The sequence below is a fragment of the Candoia aspera genome, chromosome 9 (assembly GCF_035149785.1).
Source record: "Candoia aspera isolate rCanAsp1 chromosome 9, rCanAsp1.hap2, whole genome shotgun sequence".
NCBI lineage: Eukaryota > Metazoa > Chordata > Lepidosauria > Squamata > Boidae > Candoia > Candoia aspera.
In genome coordinates this window covers 2,726,247-2,744,869 of record NC_086161.1, presented here as the reverse complement: position 1 = coordinate 2,744,869, position 18,623 = coordinate 2,726,247, and the positions used below count along the sequence as shown (strand labels likewise).

The 18,623-nt window shown below is 49.3% G+C and overlaps 2 protein-coding genes across 5 annotated transcripts in view; both read left to right on the top strand.

Moving 5' to 3' along the window:
- The first annotated feature begins 1,176 nt into the window (after positions 1–1,176).
- On the top strand, positions 1,177–14,195 carry C9H11orf52 (chromosome 9 C11orf52 homolog). The gene is made up of 4 exons (XM_063311267.1): positions 1,177–1,281; positions 6,572–6,612; positions 8,442–8,488; positions 9,876–14,195. The coding sequence occupies exons 1-4, from the start codon at positions 1,241–1,243 to the stop codon at positions 10,125–10,127; spliced, it is 381 nt and encodes a 126-aa protein (XP_063167337.1). The 5' UTR covers positions 1,177–1,240; the 3' UTR covers positions 10,128–14,195.
- Positions 14,196–16,937: 2,742 nt separating this feature from the next.
- DIXDC1 (DIX domain containing 1) overlaps positions 16,938–18,623 on the top strand; it is a 47,471-nt gene continuing 45,785 nt past the window's right edge. For 2 of the 4 annotated variants that reach the window (XM_063310936.1, XM_063310935.1), the window contains exon 1: positions 16,944–17,268. In XM_063310936.1, the coding sequence (XP_063167006.1) occupies positions 17,017–17,268 (252 nt within the window). In that variant the 5' untranslated portion in view covers positions 16,944–17,016. Of the gene's footprint in view, positions 17,269–18,623 lie in introns of all 4 variants that reach the window. The other 2 variants (XM_063310941.1, XM_063310937.1) reach the window with 2 other exon arrangements.

Genomic DNA, 18,623 nt, shown 5'->3' with positions numbered 1-18,623 from the left:
CACCTGTTGATTTTCTCAGAACAGCTCCCCCCCTCCTTTAACAGCAGCAAGCCACAATCCAGCCGGGTTTGCTCTCCCCCTGCAAAGCTCAAAGCTGATTGTTGAATGTCCTACTTTTTTTCTTTCTTTGATGATCAGGGGATTAAAAACAAAAGAAATGAAGTGATCTTGGAGGAATCAGGCATGTTGGCCTTGAGGAAAAGAACTGGGGGGACAGGACCAGACTGGACAGGACAGGGATCTTCCTTGACCTGAAATGAGGTCACCTGGAAGTTCTGCTCACCATCTTGTGGCCATGGAGAAGCTGGTGGGTTGCAGGAAGGGTGATTCTGATGGAACATTAAGGAAAAATTCCCAGCCAGGAAAGCTACGCAGCTGTGGAGAAGACCTCTGTCAGTGTAACCCCACCTGCTTTAGCCCCAGTATGCACTGAGCAGGGGTTGGGCTAGATGGCCTCCAGAGTCCCTTCCCACTTTAAGATTCCACAAGGAAACGCCAAGCATGTAAACTCCCCCCAAAACTCTGGCCCGGCTTGGAAAATCTCTCTTGAAATAAAAGTATTCCCATCCAAACGGGTTTAGCTTCTTTCTTGGGAGTGTGCCATAAGCACACTTGTCTCAGGATGGGGTCAAAAAAGTCAAAATGGCAGCCAGGACAGTGCATTGGAAGCAACACACATAAAAAACCCAGCTGGAGCTCCGATGGCAGCACTGTGTCCGCCACGTTTCTCACCCATCCCGGCCAGGGCAGGGAAGCCCCACGTCGCCGGTGTCCCCAAATCCGCCCTCCCAGTCGGCGCTGTCTGGACCGACGACGCCTCCCCGCTCCTCCCTACCCGGCAGCCGGGAGGTTGCGGACGAGGGGAGCGGAAACCCCGCGCGGGCAGAGGGGCCGCTCGTGGGCTGCGGCTCCGCGGAGGGCGCGCTCCGGATGCCCGCCGAGGGTCGCTCGCTTCGAGGCCCGCCGGAGCACAGGGCCGGGGGGGGCGGACGCTCCGCCGCCCGCGCGCTCCCCCGGCCCGGCTGCCGGAACCGGCGCCCGCCAGCCCCGGGGAGCGCCAGCAGAGGGCGGCCGGGGCCCGGCGGCTCCTCGCGAGGAAACCTGACACCGCCGCCCGGCCCTCCCTCGCTTCCTCGCTGGCTCGCTGGCTCGCTCGCTCGCTGGCTGGCCGGGGGCGTCGGGCCGAGCCGGGACCAGGAAGCGCGGACCGGGCGAGCCGCGGAGGGCGCCGGCGGGTGAGATGGGGAACCGCTGCGGCGGCTGCTGCTGCTGCGCCGGCGGGTGAGTGAGTCCGGAGCGGCGGAGGGAGGGGAGGCGCCGCGGCTGCCGGCGGGGACGCGAGGACGGTAGACTGCCTCGGGAGGAGGGGGCTCCGGGGGCGCGGGCCGGCCCTGACCCGGGGGCGCGGCGGGGGACCCCGCTGCTCCTGCGCCAAGCCCCGCCCGGGACACGGGGCAGACTCTGCCCATGCACAGAGCGCCTCGCCTGGAGGCAGCAGCCCGGGCTTTCCGGCGCCGCTCCTCCCAGTCGCGTTCACGCCCCAGCGACCCTGGGCTTGCTCGGCCCTCCGGGCTGCGCGGCTTGTGCTCGATCCGGGGCCGGCGCGGGCGCCACGGACGGGGCCGGGCGTTGTCTGAACGCAGCAGCGCGAAGACCGGGGGACGCGGCTGAGCACTCGCCCCGCTGGCAGCCGGAGGCGGCGGCCAGCCTACCTGCGGGGCTCTGCGCCGGGGCCACCCTGGCAAGTTCTCCTGCAGACCAGAGCGACGGATGTCCCTGTGTCTCCGAGAGGCGGTGCGCGAGCGGCTCGGGCAGCTCTCCGGGGAGCGGCGCCGGGTCGGTGGGCGCTTCTCCTGGCACGCGGGCGGGCAGGCAGGCACGTTCACACACGCGCAGTTGGTGCCATTGCCCGGGAAGGCGATTTGGACCGGGGATTTTTGCCACGTTCCAGCCCCAGCTCAGCTGGGCCTCTGAGATCCTAGCCAAGCTTACCCTCTATTTTGGTGGGTCTCCTAAATCTCAGGACTGACAACGCCGCGGTACAAATCTGTTTTGTTCTACAGCAGCCAACTCTCTCTGGGAGCAGCAGAGAGCCTCAGCTTGCCCGTAAAAAAAATGCCTTTAGCTTGGTTTAAAAGCAGTCCTGATGCTTGGTTTTGATGGGATGTGGCCAGATGGTGCCAGAGCAGAGAAAGAGCATCACCTAGCGGGAGGGAGAGGCAGCCTGATTCTCTGAAGTGTTGTGCTGATGGGGGGGGGGGGGGCGTTAAATTCAGCAATTAATCTTGGCGGGGGGGCACTGCATCCCCGTTCCCATGTTGTCATCTGGAGTCCTCAGAAATGACGACAAAATGACAACATTTTCCTTAGTCCTCGCTCAACCCCCCACTCTTACCGATGCAGCCATGCTGAATGGTTTCTTCTGAAGTATTTATTTAAAAAATAAGAACTCGGTGCTTGCTGGTTATCCCGGCAGATAACTTCCCCCAACATGCTGTACTGTGGGTGCATTGGACTACAGGTTCCATAACTCTGAGGTATGGATGATGATGGGAGGTGTAGTCCAACCAGTCCAGAGAGCGCCAGTTTGCAGAAGACTTGCCTTCCAGGACCCTGGCCCGCTTTCAGCGTGAAATATCTCACAGGCTGAATATTATCAAAGCTTCCTTTGCCTTCTCTGTCCACCAAAGCCTGATTGTGCTGATTTTCCAAACCACAAACGAAGAGGAGAGGCGACTGCCTATCTGGTGGCGTGGGAGCCATGCTTGCAAATAACAATTAAAACCGACATTACCCCATCTCCATTGCTGTAGACAACATAGCCATGTTGCCTGGAACATAAATTCAGCTTAATAATGGGTCTTTTCGATTTCCTGCTCTGCTGCCAGGAATCCTCACTAGTTACGGTGGCCTGTTAGGGAGTCCAGCAGTCTGCATTTAATTAATCAATTATAGGTTAACGGATTCAAAAATGGTCCCAGAATTAAAAGGGAGCCTCAGTTAATGTGACAGCAGATTTAAAACTGCCTTTGTGCTAGATTGGAGGTAGATTAAGCTAATATGGCATTTATTTCCCAATGAAATCAGTGGGCCTTATTTCATTCATCATCACCTGTTCCAGTTGTACAGCGATTGCATGCTGTCTAATCGGATCTCCATTGAAAGTCAGTTGATATCTATTTACATTTTTTAAAAAGAAAAACATCCACAAAACATCTTGCATAAAGTTTACACGTTACAAGAGAAAACTCTGTTAAAGCAGATTGGGCTTCTTTAGATATTTTTCTATGCATACGTTTCTCTCTTTGGCCCAGCCTGGTTTTATATTCACCTGCTGGGATCATGTTTTGCATTTCTGGCACAGGGCCTTCCCTCTCCAGGATCTGTCTCATAAAAACTACCCTGCAAGATAGGCTGGGGAAGGGCAATTGGTCCAGAGTCCCCAGGGAGATGCAATAGGCTGAGAATGGACTGAAACCTGGTTTCTCTGGTCATAGTCCAGCAAATTAACTGCCACACTGGCTATTTATAGATGATGCTTCTAGCTGTCCCGCTGTTAATTTAAACCATGGGGCTCAGTCATTTTGAAATCGTATTGATGCTGAATCTGTGTTTTTCTTGCTGTTGTTATCATGAAGTGAGAACAGTGAAAGAGTCCTGTGGGGTCAGATCAAGTCCCCCCCAACCCAGCCTTCTATGTCTCCCAGTGGCCTCCTGGTGGATCTGGGGTGCTCACCAACCGGGAATTGTGGGGGCGGTATGAGATTCCCTACCAATCGAAACAAATATTTGCAGCTCAGGGTTGAACTGTGGAGTCCCGGGTGCTCTCTGAGCCTTGTTGTTTTCTTGCAGACGTTTCGTTGCACTGAAGACGTTGCCTAGCCTGGCAATGAAAGGTCTGCAAGAAAAAAACCAGGCTCAGAGAGCACCCAGGACTCCTCATGAGATTCCCTTCCCACCATTTCCGGCAAGGAAGGCAGGAAGTAGCTAACAGTCCTCAGGATTAGTGGCCCTTGATCGCCCCATCTTCTATGGACCAGTCCCCTTTTTAAACCATCCAAATGGGCTGCCATTCCCACAGTGGGTGGCAGAGAATTCTGCAGTCAAACTACACGCTGAGTGCAGAAGTATTTCCCGAATCTCTCTTCATTGGGTTTCCATGGATGGCCTCAGTTCTAGTGCCAGGAGAGGGGGAGGAAAGCTTTCTTGCCTCCCCATGCGCCTAACCCTAACCCTAACCCACCCATCGTCAAGTAGCCAAGATTGAGACACACTGTTCTAATGAAACGTACTCACACACACGCTCCCCCCAACATGCATCACTTTACACTTGTTGACATCACGCATTGCTGTGACGACTATGTTTTCTTTTGCAAATTCGAGAAAGAAAAAGCTGGAGTGTTACCCAAGAGCATCCATGGGAGGGGTCAAAAAAGTCAAGATGGCAGCTTCGACTGGATGATTGAAACCCGCCCCGTTTTTATGTCCGTTGCAGGATAGGACTATCTGTGGAAAACCGTGGTCTAGCTGAGCAGCCTCCCCCCATAGGATGAGCATACCAAACGGGCGTGCACGCATGCGTGCAGCCATAAGTCTCCAAGGGGCAGAGAACATAGTGGGTTGCATTCAGAACGGGAGCACCCAAATTGCTGGAGCGCTTCTCTGCGCTTTCGGTTGTAAGCTGATCCAACTGAGGTGGCGGGATGGATGGGCCCGAGAGGACCTGTGGGGTCCGTCTCTTGCCTTGCCAATACAAAGGGAAAGCAATCTGGGAAACCGACCCAGGGCCTTGTATTTCTTTGCAAGCAGGCTCGAGATGCCAATGATTATATTTAAGGCTGAGCTATTTAAAGCCCCTGCTGCCCCCTGGCACGAACCTCCCCTGCTGTTCTCTGCCCACCCCCCCACCCCACCCCTGTTCCCTTTTCCAAAAGGGCGTTTCTTTGTCTTTCACAGGAGATGGAGCTGCAGGGAACTCTCTGCCACCCTGGGCCCCCTCCCTCCACGCCAGCCAGGCAGGGTGGAGGTGTCCCTGGAAGGAACAGAAAGGGGGGGCCCAACCAAAGGAAGCTACAGAACAGCTTGCCCTGTTTAGAGAAGGGCTGACCCCTCTCTTGGCCCCAGCAGCCAGGAGCGTGGCTTGGAGGGCTGAAAAGAGTTCTTTCCATCACTTTTGGGCATCTGGCCACAATTGTTGCCAGCTGCTTCTGGATCCCCCCCCCTTCTTCCGCGGTGGGGGGGCACTCAGGCCACAGTTACTAGAACCCGGTGTTTGTTTCAGGAGAAGGTCATCGAGCTGCGGCTTTCACTCACTGCCCAGCCGCCCTTGGCATTTTACGTGAAAAGGAGCGTTTGGGTGGGGGACTTCGCAACAGCCTCCCCATTCTCCTGCCTCCTCCCCTCCAACGCCCCTCTGTGGCTTTCTGTAAGCCGCTGAACACAACGACAACAACAACGTTGCTCCCACACCTTTAAATTGCCAACTCGCTTGCGGGTACCTTCTGTCCCCACTCCCTCTTCCTTTGCCAGGGCATGGTGGTGGTGGTGGCAGCAACAAGGAGGCTGAAGGCAGAGCCTGAACACCCTCACCCCTCTGCCACGGAAGCTCAGGGCATCCGAAACAGGGTGGGGATGGTCAGAGGCCCTGTAAAGAAGGGTGCTGCAGCTGGACACTACTTTTTGGTTAACAGCAACGACCACGACAAAGTGGAGCGAGCAAGGCGTTTTTTGAAAAATACTTCATTTAACACTATCGCATTGCACATAAGCATCCACCTCTCGGAAAGGATGGACCTCTTTTGGCCAAGGAGACCAAACCACTTGATTGATTCCACTTCTTGGACTCTTAAACCGTTCCACCCCAGTAGCATTCATCACCGGGAGGACGCTGTTTCGCTCTCGCGCACCCAGAGCGGAGTCTTCTCCTTGGCCTGGTGCCATTCTTACATTCCAGGTTGAAAAGGACAACTGTCTTGGGAAAGGAAAAAAGATGGTGCCCACGGGCAGGAATCAAGAAACAAGGGCTTCCTTGAACCATCGTTGACTTTTTTTTCTTTCCACACATGCCACGCCACAGAACCAGCCTGCTGCTCCTGAATTAAATCTGCCTCTGCTTTGGGGGGATTAATCATGCATCGCGTGATCCTAATTGCATCCCTTTGGTGGTCAGGCCTGCTGACTGTAAGATGCAAGTTATCTGAGTTCTACTGTGGGTTTTTTAATCCTGTTTTCCTGTTCCTGGGAAACTCAAAACAGTTTATAGAACTGAAAGTGAAACGCAATACACAGCCATCCAGAGAGCTACCAGTTATGAACCAAGCTGCTGCTATGTCCCAGGACTGAATGTAGGGAGACAGAATAATGTAAGCGGGGAGGGGGCAGAAAGAAAACCAGAAAATCCGAAAGGGGAAGGGAAAGACTCGAAGGATGAGCAGAATTTCCCCACTGTAACATTTGGCAGCATGGCCAACTTGCCAGCTTTCATGTATATTTTTTGCAAAAAAGTGATGGAACAGCGGTCAGGATTTGAACCATCCCAAATCCATTTGTGCATCTTTCTCTTTTGTGACAGGAACTGCCCTTTGCTATTTGAGAGAAAAAAAGAAAAACCAGGTAAGCAGTGCTGATGTATTTATTAATTTCTCCCGTTTACACGCCAAGGCGAGTCTGGGTAGCCACCCTAAAATGACAACAAAGCAAAAAAAATCCATCATCGTCGTATGTTTGAGACAGTTGGGCAGACTTGACAGGGTGGGGAGCAGCTGATGGGAGGACAGCGCAGATATTCCTGACAGAAGGAAAGAAAAAAACAGCATCTCCAAGCTTGCTTCCACTTAGCTGTTGTTGGAGAAGTTCCTTACAATTTATGAATTTATTCTATTGGCACAGGTGCCCACCTCACCTACGTGACTCCGGGCAGCTCACCACTATTAACAACAACAGCCATTAAAAAAATGTAAATAAAGTCAATAACCATACAAGTATTTATTTATTTATTTATCTATCAAATTTATTCACCGCCCATCTCACTCAAAGAGCGATTAACCATTCTAAAACCACTGTGAAAAACTCAGTTAAACACAAAACATAATCACAATCAGCAGGTAAATACAACCCCAGAAGTGATGTTTCTTAAACGAAGATCAGGGCTGGCCCTATAATTGGGCATCTGGAGCCTTGGGGAGCAGGTGAGGGTGGACCGTCCATGATGGTTCCCTGTTGGTCCTTTGAGGCCCTCCATTCATGTTCTCATCTCAGAGGACAGAGGCACCCAACCCATACCCGTAGCCCTCGAGGAATGAGGGAAAAATTTGACCTTGGCGCGGTTGAAAGACTGTCCAGATCCCAGCCCATAATGAGAAGCGTCTTTATGCCCCGTGTCTTGGGCAGCAAAAGATTGGAGGCACGTGGGGAATTGTTCAGACTGTCCTGGCTCTCAGGTAATCAGTCTAGGCTGTTCTCCGGCCATCGTCACACGCTGCTGACTCACATCGCTCCTGACTTACCAAGTGAGATAAATAGGGATGGGGGAGGAGGGGCATATACAGATGGGACAATATTCTGGGGATGAAGGAGCATCCGAATTCAGCCTATCATTTTCCTAAGAGGAAATAAGAGCTGCTTGGGGGAACTGGTTCTTGCAAAACACATTTGGTGACCAGCAGGTGTATTTGCAGAGAAATAAGCAGAACGTCCCAACATTCTTGGGATCTTTCGGCTGGACTGAACGTTGCCGTGGGCACTGTAGTCCAGGGCACCCCGCAGCTTCGTGGGAAATGGCCCACCAAAGGGATGGGTTGGGGCCTTCTCAGGAAAGTGCGTCCTGCCATTGGGTTAAAAAATTGCCAAGGGCACCATGAGGGCTGCTGGCACTCAGCTGAGGATTACTACAGCATCAGCAGCCACATTAATCTCCACAGCCATTAGCTGTCGTTTTAAGTGGTTTTCTCTTTTTTGTTGGTTTTACTTCACCCTGAGAATTTAGCTGGGGGACAATTCTTTTTTTTTGCTTAGAAACAAATGAGCAGCTGGGAGTCTACATCCACACAAAAGAATGCCTAATAAATGGCTTGAACACTTGCATTCTGAGAAGGTTAGTAAGTTGACAACCAACAACATCATTTTGCGTGGTTCACAATCAGTCAAGGATTTTGAACCCCAAGATCCTTGGTTTCAGGTCATAGGGTCCAGGTAGCTAGGTACGTTCCTGGGTTTAAGTAAAGATATTCGCCTCTAGATAATCTGCGGAAACTTCACTCTGCCCTCCTATTTTCTGAGATTTCACTAAAGCTTGTGAGAACAGAAGCTTACTGATTTTTTTGAACATGAACACTGCCACATTCCCTTGGAGTTCTCCCCTTCTATTCAGGTTCAAGGCTCTGTGATTTCAGAGGGCTGAGCTTTGCTACTTCTGCAATTATCAGCTTTTCTTCCCCCTACAGGTACAAGAATCAGTAAGCAGAGTATACAGATCCCAGAGAACAATAAGGTAAATTCCCTTCTCAAAGAGAGGACTTCCTTTTTATTTTATAATTAATTTTTATTGAAAAAAAATTGCAGAATAAAAACACTTAAAGGAAAAAGAAAATAAAGGAAAGTGAAAGAAAAGTGGGGAGAATAAAGAAATGAAAGAGAAAGGAGAGAAACAGGAAAAAAAGAGAAAAAGAAAGGTAGAATTTAAAGTAAGGGCTTCTGATCTTGTTGCAAATGCATTTGAATTTTATCCTCTTTGTAAGAGGACATCATAGCTCCCAGAGAGAGAACTTCCAACTGCAAGAAGTTGTTAATGCATTTTGAAAGGCAGGGTGCTGACTCACTTTCGTATCAGCAAGTGGTTTCCTTGGGATGAAGAATGCTCCCTGGTAGATCAACTTTACACCAGCACTCTCAGCCTTAATCCAGATGTCCAGAGTGCCACATGGATACTGACAAATTATAGCCAGTTAGAAATGGCGGCATCCATCAATCCCTTTTGCAAATACAGGTAGTCCTTGCTTAACAACCATTTGTTTAGTGACGGTTCAGACACAACGGGCCTGAAAAACCTGACTTATGACCTCTCCTCACACTTACAAGCACTGCAGCATCCCCATGGTCACGTGATCACAGTTTGGGCACTTGGCAACCCATGACCGTTGCAGCATCCCGTGATTGCCATTTTCAACCTTCCTGGCTGGCTTCTGGCAAGCAAAATCAACGGGGAACTGCGTGATTCACTTAACAACCACATAGTTTGGTTAACACCGACAGTGATTTGCTTAACAACTGCCACAAAAAGGCTGTAAAATCGGGTCAGGTTTGCTTAATGACTGCTTTGCTTAGCAACTGAAATTCCGGTCCCAATTATGGTCATTAAGCGAGGATTACCTGTAGCGACGCATTTTTTAACCACACTTGTGCAATGCTGCTCTTCCAGGGCATAGATGTCTTCTGTGTCTCGGGCACTTGCACACGGACGGCCATAAGGGGACAATTTTGAGAAGAGCAGATAGGCTTTTCTCCTGGACTGAAAATCACAAAGGGTGATGTGGGGCATTTGAAGAAGTGGGATGCAGTCCATCCACCCTCCCTTGACCTGGTGGTCCCTCCCGGCGCATCCCAAGCCCAGACTTTCCCATCTTAGCCATCTCTGGTCCCAACAAATCGGGCTTTTAAGATCCTGCAAGATTTGTTGTTTTCACAAGACATTCTGAAGGATTTAATCTATGGAGTACAAACCATCTTCCTATGCAGCAAATTTTCCCTGGAGGCAGACTTCTGCCCAGAATTTTGTGCTCCTGTCAATGAACAGACCGTGAGTGCTGGTTGGTTTTCCACCTACTTACCCCTAAAAGTTTGGTGTGAGCCTAAGCGATTTGATCTTTCTCTCTGTAAAGGGACTTGACGTTGCCCCGGTGTATGACGACGTGTCAGAGTTCCCTGTCTACGCCACCGTGAGCAAGCCCAAGAACATGAAGCATGACGAAAGCAGCGTGCACTATGCGGACATCCAGGTCTTCACTAAAATCCGGGAACGTTCAGCTGAGGAGGTGAAAAATCTCCAGTCGCAGAATGCTACGGAGTACGCCACCCTCAATTTTCCCCGAGCTGCCCCAAAATACGACAACAAGAACGGTACTCTGGTGTAAAAGCCAAAGATTTCCTTGCTATCCTTCTACAGAAAAGTTATGTCACAAACTGCAGATGCTCAGCTGTTCTTGCTTGTGAACGCTCAGAAAGATGGCCATCTGGGCCAGGTCAGAATGGACTCCTGGGAGCAAGTGTTTCTTTTTTCTTGCACTTTGGGCAAAGTAGTAAATGATGTTTCAGGAGAAAAATGGCTTCTTGTATCCTGTTACCAAGCAAGATAGTGAGGAGACAGTACTGGAGGATGAAGCACAACTGAAACATGGAGTAAAGAAGATAATGTTTTGTAAGACTTCTAAGAACTTTCCATAAGCAATAATTGCAGGATTCTGTTATATCAATTCAGCTCTCTCTGAAAATAGATGAGGTTCCCCCCCGCCCCCACAACACTGGGGGGAAAAAGGCACACTACAAAAACATTTTGAGCTGCCTTAACTTAGACATTCAACCCCATTCGCAGCAAGAGGATTATTCCCAGGGCAAAGGCTGTGTGAAATTTTGAGTGTGTGGGAAATTCAGGGCATACTTCCATCTGGGTGGGAGAAATGGGTACGGACTTCCTTTGTCAGTGTAAGAAGTGGATAATTCCTTTGGCAGCTTAGCTCATGAAAAGACAATTATCCATTTTCTCACCAGACCGAAATAGCAACCCTGGTCCTGATTACACAGGGCTATTGTAGAACGATCCGTGAGGCAGGTGTTGAAAGAGAAAGACTTCCCAGCACAGTTTCCGTGCAGTTAAATTGATCCAGGAAGAGGACAGTTACGATGTACAACGGCAGGTTCCGCACATCCTAAAATTAGCTTATTTTCAAGTAAAAGGTGATCAGTGCACCCTCCTGCCCTCTTACGGTGTTTATTCTCGGAGAGGAAATGTTTAGGAGAAGATGCCAGGTGAGGGCTTCGGCAGAAGGTCTGAGCTCTTCATCTTTCCTCTGTCCTTTTACATGGTGGGGTTACGGACATATCATTCTTTAAAGTCTGATCATTGCAGAGGCCATAAGGTACTCCTTGGCCCTGTAACGTCTGGGACACAAGGAAGGGCTGGTGTGAGAGGTTGGCGGCATCAGAACTGCCACCGCTCCAACCTGGAGCTTCATCGTTGGCCTGCTCACCCAGCCTCCCTGCTGGGCTGTTTGATCCCCTCCTCTGTCTCGTTTCCTGGCTCATAGGCTAGACATCCTCCCACAGCGGGCTCAGAGTCGAACAAGGCAGGCCAGTCCACTAGCAGGACAAACTTTGGGCAGTCCTTCTACAGATTTCTGGCCTGAAGACAGCCTGTTCCTCAACCTCATTTTCCGAGGACAGCTGTCTTGGGGCTTCTCCGGTCCCTCCGCTGTGCAGGAGTTCCAGTCTATGGAAATGAAGCGTATCCATCATCTTGCAAGGGCAGGGCCAACAAATGACCTGGCTCCTGTCTCAACAAGAGAATTATCTGGCCAATATTGTCTGTGGTTTGCTGTCCAAAGTCCTGCTTTCTCTTTGTATTGTTGGTACCTGCCTTGGCTCCCAAGCCATCCTGCTTCCTCCAGGGCTCCATGCTTGTATGTGGAAGCAGAACCAAGGTTAGGAGAACAAGCATCATTTTATCTTGATCCCTCATGGGTTTCCTGGCCTCCCTGCTCTTTGGAAGAGTCTAATGTCTGCTCCCCAGCATCCAATAGCAGTGTGGCATCTAGGGAGGGTCCTACCCAGAAAGGCCTGGGAGAGACTCCACCCCTCCTGGAAGCTACTACTGCTCAGAAACGGTCAGCCTTAGCAGGTAGACCAGATTGGGAACACGATCAGATAAACTAATTCCACTTTACTGTAAAGCTACATTAGCAGAATCTTGCAAGTCTGAAAGTACAGTTCTCCCGCCGTCCCCTTTGCAACCCAGGGAACTAGGGAGGGTCCCTTCAGAGCTTCTTGCCCCACAGCTGTCGAGCTGTGGGCTATGCCACCTCTTATCTGACCATTCCCTAGGCAGCATCTCTTTGCCCTGTCTCCCCACATACCATTACAGAGACTCACCCTGACTTGCCTTGCCACTCTCTCTCTGGTGTGGATCAGACAAAGGTGGCAGCCAAACAAATGGTAGTGATGAAAGGTCAGCAGAGAAGGGTGGCCACTGGAGGACATTCAGTTGGAGAAGGATAGCCTAGTGCGTATGGTAGGCGCAAAAAAGACTTGGAAGGTAGAAGAGCAAAACAGCCTAAGTAACCCCGTTCTGTATTGCTTTGCATTGGATGCACACTACTCTAACTTCAAAATATTGTCTCAGATAAGTTGGTTTGTCAGGATGATTGGTTGGTTGATTGGCTTTTACAGCTAGTGAAACTAGGAATGGGTGGTGTGAAATTTGCTTTCCAGCTCCAACATTGGATCCTGTTGAATAATAGGGATTCAAGATATATCTGTCTGCCAGCTGTGGAAGAAAAGCTTCCCATGGTCCATATTTTATCTGTTTCCCCTCAGAACTCTCAGCCTGCAAAGGGGTCTAGTTTACCTGTTTGGCTTTGGAGGTACAATATATTTAACAGATAATCAAATGCTTTGTGAAGAAACAGAAATAAATTGCTCTAAGTAACAGCGGTATTAACTTTTTTAGCAGGCACTAAACAGAAGACCTGTGAACACTGAATTTGTTCTGAAATGATTTTCCCCAGATGTTTATTCCTTGCATAGAATTTTATCAATCATGAAGACACATTTTCTGTGCTTCCTAATCCTGTTTATTTATTGAACTGGAATGAATTCAGATCAGAAATTGGGATGCGATCTCTCAATGTTTGACAAGCTCAAATATTGTTTTAAAATGGTCACAGCACTAGCCCTCAAGGCAGCAGAAAGAATCTAGAAGATATTGCAAAGTGCTGCTTTTTAAAATTTCTAGACTGTATTTAGGACTTTAAGAGGTTTACTCAGGATTTTGAGTATTGGGATTCACAGTGACAAGGCAATAGTTACATTTAATTTAAAAATAATTTGGTGAGCAGATATGGCACTTTGTTGCAATACAGATGAAATACTGGAGAATTTACAGAACTGCAGAAGTTGAAGTATGAAGAACTCCCCCAACTTTAAATAAACTGGGCAGTTCTACCAGTTTTTTTATGTGCTTTTTACTCAATGCAGTTCTTTTGGGGCATGAAAATAGGTGTCAGCCGCCAGCCATTGGAAAACAGAGGACCAGTGTGACCAAATCCTTGGAAGAACATCCAATAAATGTAGGAATATCCCATGCAATTCAATGAATATTCTTTTTCCAGCACCGAACTCCACTTCATGGTACCGGTCGCTGATTGTTTTCAAGCCAGTTTGTGCAACAGTGTCACAGAAACGGCACAAACGGGTCCCTTTCTTGAGAGCTAGCAGCTGTAAACCAAATGAATTCTCTGTTAATGCAAGCAGGCCCATCAGCTGTGAATTTTAGCTTAGGAAATGCAACCTTGCGATAATTATCCTTCAATATTAGGGTTAATCTTTAGCCAGCCTGACCGATAGGTTATGAATTGCTCCAAGTACTTCAGCGTGAACGGATCTCACGCCAGCCCTCCAAGCTTCACGGTGAATGTATGTGGTGAAATGTTTCTCTGGAACAACAGAAGGGACGTTTTGTCTTGCTTTATTTGGCCCCGTTGTTCTTGCTTGTGTTTACTTTCACCCATGCTTTTCATAATGAACAATTCTCGATCTTAGCACAAGCTGTTTTCTCTTGCAAATATATTGGGATAGCTCTGGACAGTTTCCGTTGGCAAAAAATAGCAGAAGGGAGCAGTTGCTCTGTTAAACATTTCTGTGAAGGAAATGGATTCCTGGACTGTGTTCAGCAACCGCGAAGCTGGAAAGTAGTGAAATCTGTACATGCCCTCATTCTAATTATCAATATTTGTATAATGAATAGCGTAATAACATTAGAAGTCGTACTAAGAGGACAGTTTTCTGGAAAGTATGTCTGTGTCTTGAAAGGTATGTTTTCTTCCTCATTTCGGTGTTGATAGAGTTATTGGAAGTAGTTAATAATTTCCTGGCTCCTTGTTCAGGAGCTGCACACTTTATTACAGAAGAATAAATATTTTTATAGTTAACCCTGGAGGCTGTGCTGATTTCATTGTGGGGGAAGAAAGGGTGCTTTTAAGTTGAACCTTGTCCTCAGGGTGGGTTGGCTGTTGGATTCACTCCTTCTGACCTTCTACCTGCCTATCTTCAAAACCGTAATACAGGTAGTCCTCAATTTACAACCATTTGTTTAGTGACAGTTCAAAGTTACAACGGCACTGGAAAAAACAATTTACAACCGGTCATTGTACTTACGACTGTTGCAGTGTCCTTGCGGTCACGTGATCCAAATTCAGGCCCTTGGCAACTGGCATGTATTATGACAGTTGCAGCATCCTGGGGCGCATGATCGCCATTTGCGACCTTCCCAGCTGGCTTCCAACAAGCAAAGTCAAGGGCAAAGCTGGATTTGCTTAACTATCGAGATTCACTCAGTGACAGTGATGAAAAAGGTCATAAAATTGGGCACAACTCACTTAACAACCGCCTCACTTAGTGATGGGAGTTCTGGCCCCAATTGTGGTGTGAGTCCAGGACTACCTGTACACTGATGATAAGAATGTCAGAAGTGCACCGTGAGAAGAGGCCAGGCGCATACCACAATCTGGCCAGGTCTGGGTGGATGCAGGTCAGCAGGTTGCTCTGTCCCCCCCCTGGTGAGATACGCTGTGGGGGCTTCAGGCGTTTGGCCCGGCGCCTGATCCCCCATTTGTCTTTCCCCGGATGTTCCCGTTCCCGGTTAACGGCGGCCTCTTTCCTCTTCTGCTGCCCTCTCCCACCGCGCGGGGCTTCCCACGCCCCTCGCGCCCCATTGCCGCTATTGACCGGGAGTTGCCGGCAGGAACTTCGGGCTTGGGGGGCCGGCCGTCGGAACGACCCCTGCCCGCATTCAAGCGGAAACCTGAGTGCACTGCGCCGGCCTGGGATCTGTAGTCTCTCCTCCGGTGCAGGGACGGGAAGGACTGCCGCGCCGCCCGCCCGTTTGCCGCGCTGGGGGGCAAAAGGCTCCCTCCGCCTGCGCGCGGGCGGGCGTGCGGGCGGGCGCGTGCAGCCACAGGCGGGGCGCTGCGCACCTGCCGGCCCTTCCCGGGGGGCGGGTGCGACCCCCGGGCGAGGCGAAGCGGGGCGCCGCGGAGCAGCAGCCTCCAACCCGGGGGGCGCGGAGGACGTTTCTGGCCACCCTTTCCGCTCAAGCAGCAAAGTGGGCCGGGGGGCAATCTGAATTAAAGAGGCTTTCCGGAACGAGCCCAACCAGGAGCCCCCGCCCCCATCATCCCCAGCCAGCAAGGACGGTGGGTCCGCCCTTCAAGCCCCGGGAGAGCCGCGGCGCCACCCCGGGCCGCCAGGGGGGGCCGCGGCGCCCGTCTCCACGGCAACGGGAACGCGCTGGGATGGCAGGCCGCTCCCGGGAGGCGACGCAACCCCGCCGGGCCCGGCGTCGCTCTGCTGCCGGCGGGGGACCCCGAAGGTGGGGCCCGTCCGGGGGGAAGCGCCGCCGCCGCCGCCGCCTTGCGGGCCAGCGGGGTCCGTCCGGGGGTCCGCTCGGGCTGGGCCCCCCAGGCTGGCGCCCTCCGAGGAGCCCCAGCTCTTCCCCAGCGGGGCCAAGCCGCTTTTCCAAGAAGGGAGGGGGCTGCAAAAATTGGGGTGGGGGGCAAGGAGGGCATGGATTTTGCAGTATTGCAAAAATTGGGGGGCCGGAGCAGGGGATGGATTTTGCAATGTTGCAAATGCGGGAACCTAAACGCAAGTCCTCAGAAAGTTGTTCCCTGGGCGGTGGACTTAAAGGTGAAAAGGAGATGTTGAGTGGGGGGGCTCTTTTGGGGGAGGCGGATGGCTTGGGACTGGCTGTGCTGTGGAACAGGATTTGATATCGCAAATAGTTCTGCCTTTTCCCCCCTTGCAGAATGTCATGCTTTTGCTGTATTTTATTTTTCGGTTTTGATGGAGTGGATTTCCCTGCAGGTCTTCTGGTGGAAAGCTTTTCGGAACAGTTCGTGTGAATAATCAAGGGGGAAAAGTGGATATTAGGAAACTTAAGGATGACAAATTAATGTGTGTTATCGGGGCAAGTTTGTTCCTTCCGGTTTATTCTTAATCCCCTGATAGCATTTTAGCCCAGGAAGTATCAGTGTTTGATCCCTCCAATTAAAGTGTAATCATGAATTATTAAACTGTTAAATATAGTGCTTTCATATAAGCATGGAGAATAGCCTGCAATATATCAGGTTTGCCCGTTCGGCTTTTAATTTATATTTTTCTTTTCTGTAGAAAGCACTTAAGGGAGGCTGCGTGCTCAGAGATAAAGAAGTTTAATAAGGCATAAGCTAACTTTTACAGATGCAGTTCTAATGTTTTCATGAGGGTGGAGTATAATTTCAAAGACTGAAAAGGAATCCTGTACACAGCAGATAAATTTACCAAAGTTACTGAAATGGTGCTACCTTAAGGATCTGTAAATCAGTGATGCTAGATAAGATTTGAAATTTAGGAGAACTTTTTCAGGAGCCTCCCCTACTCTCAAAGGAAGAATGAGTTTTTGTTGATGAACAATTTGGCCATAAATATAAGTACATCCCTGAAGGAGTCTGCTAACATCACCTTCTCAGACTAACCTTTGTTATTAAAGCAGTGTTTCTCAACCTTGGCAACTTTAAGATGTGTGGCTTCAACTCCCAGAATTCCCCAGCCAGTGTTGCTGGCTGGGGAATTCTGGGAGTTGAAGTCCACACATCTTAAAGTTGCCAAGGTTGAAAAACTCAGTATTGAAGGGGTCAGCTTTACAGGGGTCTTCATGAACTGCAGTTCACCAGGGTTCTGCCTTTTAACCAAACTGGCTACTCTGAAAAAGAGATGCTACCAGGCTCTTCCAGATGTTCTGCCACCATAGACAAACACAGTTCTTCCGCAACATCTGTACTTTACACTCCTGCTTCTGTTTGTTGCAGATGGCATAGGCAACTTGAAGTCTTTAAGACTGAAGATGGACCTCAACTTGCTAAGGCGGCTCTGCATCCTTCCTCAACCAGGTTTCTAACCACCAACATGGAGACCCCAGGTGGGGAAGGAAGACCTAGTAACCCATCACAGCCCAGGGAAACTTCTGTAAGTCTTCCAACAATTAAGAAATGAAAAGTTTGAAGGATAATAATAATAACAACAACAACTTATTAAACTTTTATTTATTTGTTTGTTTGTTTGTTTTTCAAACTTCTCTTTCCGCCAGTCTCCCCCAAGAAAGGGGGACTCTGGGCGGTTTACAATAAAACCGGAATTAAAATAATAAAATATAAATTACAATAAATAAACCAATTTGGTTTATTGGTTTATTTATTGTTTATTGTAATTTGTAAAATAAATTTATGAAATAAATTTAAATATTTATTGTATGCTGCCCGATTCTCAGTGACTGGGGTGGCTCACAACATTTAAGAAAGAAATTACAATAAAATCAATACAGCATAAAAAATAAAGATAGGATTACGGTTAGGGCTGAGCTGTTTCCTTGCCTGCTACTGACTGGGGTTCTTCGTGCCTTGTGATGTCTAAGTGAGTCTCCTGTGTGCCAAGTCAGTAGAGCTCAACAATGACAGCAACCTGCTGATGTGCATCCGCAAATACCTTGCTGGATACTGGTTTGGAGCAGCGCGTGGTCTGGTCTCACAAGGCAGCTCTTAAATCCTTATAGTTGGACAGTGCATTTTAGTTTCCAAGATACGCAGACAGAAGATTAGGAACGATCATTGAAAGTACCCATTACACAGAGTATGCCTGAACAGGGAAAAGAAGATGCTTGGTGGCAGAAGGATATATTTTATTAGAGTTGACCAGCAGAGGTCATGATCACGCAATTGTAATTTTATATTTTAGGTCACCGGAAGCCAGTCCCTGCTGTAGTAAAATCACTGCTTGATTTCCTTCACTTTTACTTCTTTGTGGCTGCCTTAACAGGTATCTCTGTTGCTATAACTCTTACAGGAGTGCTTTTGGCTGAACGTTTGAAGTTTTTTATTGGAATGGATAAGGTACTGTTTGGAATTCCTGAAGGAAGGATGAGAAGTGGTCCTTGTGCGGAATTTTTAAAAAAGCATTCACTCTCTAAAGAAGCAGAGTTGGGGTTTCCTGAACCTCTCCCACCTGCAGCTTCGTTCTGCAAATCCCAGACCTGGATATGTTCTGAGCAAGGTCATAATGGTATTAATAGTGGATGGTCTAGTAATGGATTCCTGCCTAGGGCCAGAGGTTGGACTGCATCATCTCTAAGACTTCCTTCGACCCTTGCTTTTTTCACCAGGCATTTGAATTTTCAGATTCTTCCACCATGAAGAAGAGCCAAGAGCTTATCTCCTCAGGCTTTTTTCAAAATGGGTTTGTGTTCTTTGCATAGAAGAATGCTTGCTTTTAAGGCTTAAAATCTGTGTAATACATGAACGAGTCCTGAAGGTGCCAGAAGGTTCTTT